Raw genomic sequence first — 3,296 nt, forward strand, 5'->3', positions numbered from 1 at the left:
TTCAGAAACTTAAGGCTTTATTTGCAGATTCCACATTGCCCTGTCTTCTAGGCTATGATTTTGGAGAAAGCCCCTTCTTCCTTTAGGCTCCGATTTGCAGCTCCTCCCCCTCCTCTTGCTGGGCCTTGCCTCTCACTTCCTGCACCACTCCTGTCCAGCCAGTTTGGGCAGTGCCTAGGGAGCCCCGAGACCCAGTTCTTCTCAGGCACCAGCCCCGCCCTCCCTGGCCTTGAGGCTTTGAGGACAGCCCAAGTGTCAGCCTTGCTCCTCAGCTGCCCCACTTCTCTACTCTCCTTTCTCTTCTTCGTTCCAAGAGAAGCCCTCTGATCTGTCTTCTCCCCAGCCTGCCTCTAGTCCTAAGGCTCCAAGGCTGTACTTTCTGCTCCTTCTCAATCTCTCACAGACCTCTGTCTTAGTCAATTCATTCTAAACTCTCCAAATCAGGGCTGGACACCTTCCAGCCTTCTGAGATGCCCAGCTGTTCCTCAGGCTCTTCCTCACCCCTGGGCCAAGGAAAGGGTGGGGACCACCACAAGGGGTCTTAATTCAGCCAGGCTGGCTTGAGGGCCCATAATAAGAAAATGGGAATTGGATCCCAAACTGCTTGGAGGCAGCTGACACTGTCAGGATCATCCCATGAAAATCAAAGTACTAGGATTTCTCTGTCAGCCTTGACCACAGAAATCCAAGTCAGAGCCTTCCCTCCTCCAGGCCCTAGGCTCACCCTAGCATATAAGAGCGGGCAGTTAAAGGCCCATGGCTCCACAGCGTTCAGACGGGAACTGAGTCCCATGGGGGTGGCCTGGCCCTGCCAGCAGAGCCTCTCAAAGGCCCCATGTCTCAGGTTCTAGAAGTCTGTGGCCATTGGCCTACTGATCATTTTGCTGCCACAGCTGTTCAAACAAAACAGAAGAACTTCTTCCAGCGGCAGCGGGAGAGAGTGCGCACACCTTTGGCGTTCAGTTTCTTCTCCAGCCGGGCTTTGTGCTCAATGGCACTGAGAATGGCCGAGTCAAACACCTCTTTCAAGTTCTTCTGCGTCAAGGCAGAGCACTCCAGGTAGCAGCAGGCCCGGATCTTCTCGGCCAGACCCTGAGCCTGGGGTTGAGGCACCGGGCCTTCCCGGCCCCCCTGGTCCAGCTGAATCAGTACATTGACATCATCCCTCAGGTCGGCCTGGGTACCCACCAGCAGCACGGGCGCCTGGGGATTGTGAGTACGAATCTCTGGCAGCCATTTCTCTGTGATGTTTTGGAAGGAGCTGGGCTGCACCACACTGAAGCAGGCCAGGAAGACATCTGTATCCGGGTAGCAGAGGGAGCGAAGGCGGTCAAGGTCTTCCTAGGATGGAAAGTTCAGGCCATTATTCCTTGCCACAGGATGCAGGGAATCCCTTGCCACCTGGGTTTTAGAGACTGAGACTCATAACTAAGTGCCCAAGGCCTTCTCCATTCCTGATGGACCCGGGATCCTCCCAGCCTCCAACCCACCTCACCCCAGACCAGTAGAGGATGCTCCTACTTCTCACCTGTCCCGCTGTGTCCCAGAGCTCAATGCGCACCGGGGCTCCATCAACCAGGACTTGCACTGCAGGGGAGAGGCAGGCGAAAGACTGAGTTAGAAAGAGCGTTCTGAGATTAGGTTTGACGTATTTACACTACCGTGTATAAAATAGATAGCTAGTGGGAACCTACAGTACAGCCCAGAGAGCTCAGCTCTGTGCTCTGTGATGGGTGGTATGGGGGGAGGCGAGTGTTCAAGAGGGAGGCATACGTGTATATATATAGCTGATTCATTTCGTTGCAGGGCAGAAACTAACACAACTTTGTAAAGAAATTATACTCGAATAAAGAAAAGAAAAAGAGGTTTCCCTGGTGGCTCAGTGGTAAAGAATCCATCTGCCAATGCAGGAGACACTGGTTCGAGCCTTGGTCCAGGAAGATTCCACATGCCTCAGAGCACCTGAGCCCATGACCACAACTATTGAGCCTGTGCTCCAGAGCCCTGGAACCGAAACGAAACATGAGGTAACTACTGAAGCCGGGACGCTCTAGAGCCGGTGCTCCGCAACAAGTGAAGCCGCCGCAGTGAGAAGCAGCGAACTACAATTTACAGTAGTCCCCGCTCGCCGCAACTAGAGAAAAACCCGTGCAGCAACGAAGACCCAGCACAGCCAAAGATAAATGAAAAAAAAATTTTTTTAAAGAAAAAGAAAGAGCGTACTTGATCCCACCAAGCCTCAGCAGCGCCACCTTGGGGCCTGCTCCCGCCAGCCTCCCGGGGGGGTTCGGTGCACTGGTTCCTCTGCTCCAGCCGCAGCCCCTGAGTGCACAACCCCACCCCCAGCCACGCGGCCGCCGCGGCCGTTGAACGTACCGGAGAAGGTGTCCAGCGCTGTGGGCCGGTAGCGCGCGGGGTACCCATTGCAGGTGTAGCTGACGATGAGGCTGCTCTTGCCCACCGCGCCGTCGCCCACCAGCACGCACTTTATGCCCAGCTCGGGGGAGGCGCTGCCCCGTCCCGGGGGAGGGGTCGGGGATCGGAGCGGGGACGACTCGGCTTCGCTTAGCTCCCGCGGGGGCATGACCCGCTCCGGGGACAGCCGGGGACCAGGCTCCGCTGTGATCGGTGAAGCACGTTCCGTAGGTTGCCTCTGACTGAATCCGCGGAAACCCAGCTCAACCGCCAGCCGCTACCCTTGGGTTTATGTGGACCCCGCCCACCTCATCTGCATACCCCAAGCGGCCTCGGACCCCGCCCACCCTCCGAGCCTCCTCTAGGACCTCCCTCTACAGCACGCCCCAAGAGGTCAGGCAGTCTCTAACATCAGGAGGTAGAGACGCGCGCCGAAAACTGATGCTCAGGGAATCACGCAAGTTCGAGAACAAAGAATTGCCCAGATGAGGCAAATCTCGGTATCCTGGCAGAGACAGATATCCAGGATTTATTGTTAGGAAGAAGAAGCAAATTGCAGAACACATAATGCAACATTTTCAAATTAAACGTTTATTCAAATCAAAACAATAAAAAAGACATGTTTGAGTATTAAAAAGTCTGGATAATAATTTTATTAATGAATTACTTTTTAAAAATAAAGAGATCATGAAGAGGCAGAAGATAAGCTCAAGAGGGAACACGGCAGGCAAGAATGTATTGTACCTCTTCCACGGAAGAGCTTCCTCTAGATTCAGCCTGAAGGCAGGCTTTAAACACCTTCGCTCTGCTCCTTTAAAGGATCTCGGGATGCTGGAGAAGCTAGCTGGGGAGGATCTTCAAGGACAATTCTCCAATTGAAT

At 54.2% G+C, this 3,296-nt stretch overlaps 1 protein-coding gene across 1 annotated transcript; it reads right to left on the reverse strand.

Annotated features, from left to right (window-relative positions):
• RHOV (ras homolog family member V) lies at positions 1-2,697 on the reverse strand. The gene is made up of 3 exons (XM_027553574.1): positions 2,377-2,697; positions 1,529-1,587; positions 1-1,341 (listed from the first exon to the last, which is right to left on the reverse strand). Exons 1-3 carry the CDS (start codon positions 2,582-2,584, stop codon positions 898-900), a joined length of 711 nt encoding a protein of 236 aa, XP_027409375.1. The 5' UTR covers positions 2,585-2,697; the 3' UTR covers positions 1-897.
• Between the last annotated feature and the right edge of the window lie 599 nt (positions 2,698-3,296).

This window comes from Bos indicus x Bos taurus, chromosome 10, assembly GCF_003369695.1.
Source record: "Bos indicus x Bos taurus breed Angus x Brahman F1 hybrid chromosome 10, Bos_hybrid_MaternalHap_v2.0, whole genome shotgun sequence".
Lineage (NCBI taxonomy): Eukaryota > Metazoa > Chordata > Mammalia > Artiodactyla > Bovidae > Bos > Bos indicus x Bos taurus.

Excerpts from the sequence above, each read along its gene's own strand:
- RHOV (XM_027553574.1), bottom strand. The coding sequence starts at position 2,584 with ATGCCCCCGCGGGAGCTAAGCGAAGCCGAGTCGTCCCCGCTCCGATCC. Across the intron at positions 1,588-2,376 it reads AGCGCTGGACACCTTCTCCG|TGCAAGTCCTGGTTGATGGA; the intron begins GTACGTTCAACG and ends TCTCCCCTGCAG. Across the intron at positions 1,342-1,528 it reads TCTGGGACACAGCGGGACAG|GAAGACCTTGACCGCCTTCG; the intron begins GTGAGAAGTAGG and ends TTTCCATCCTAG.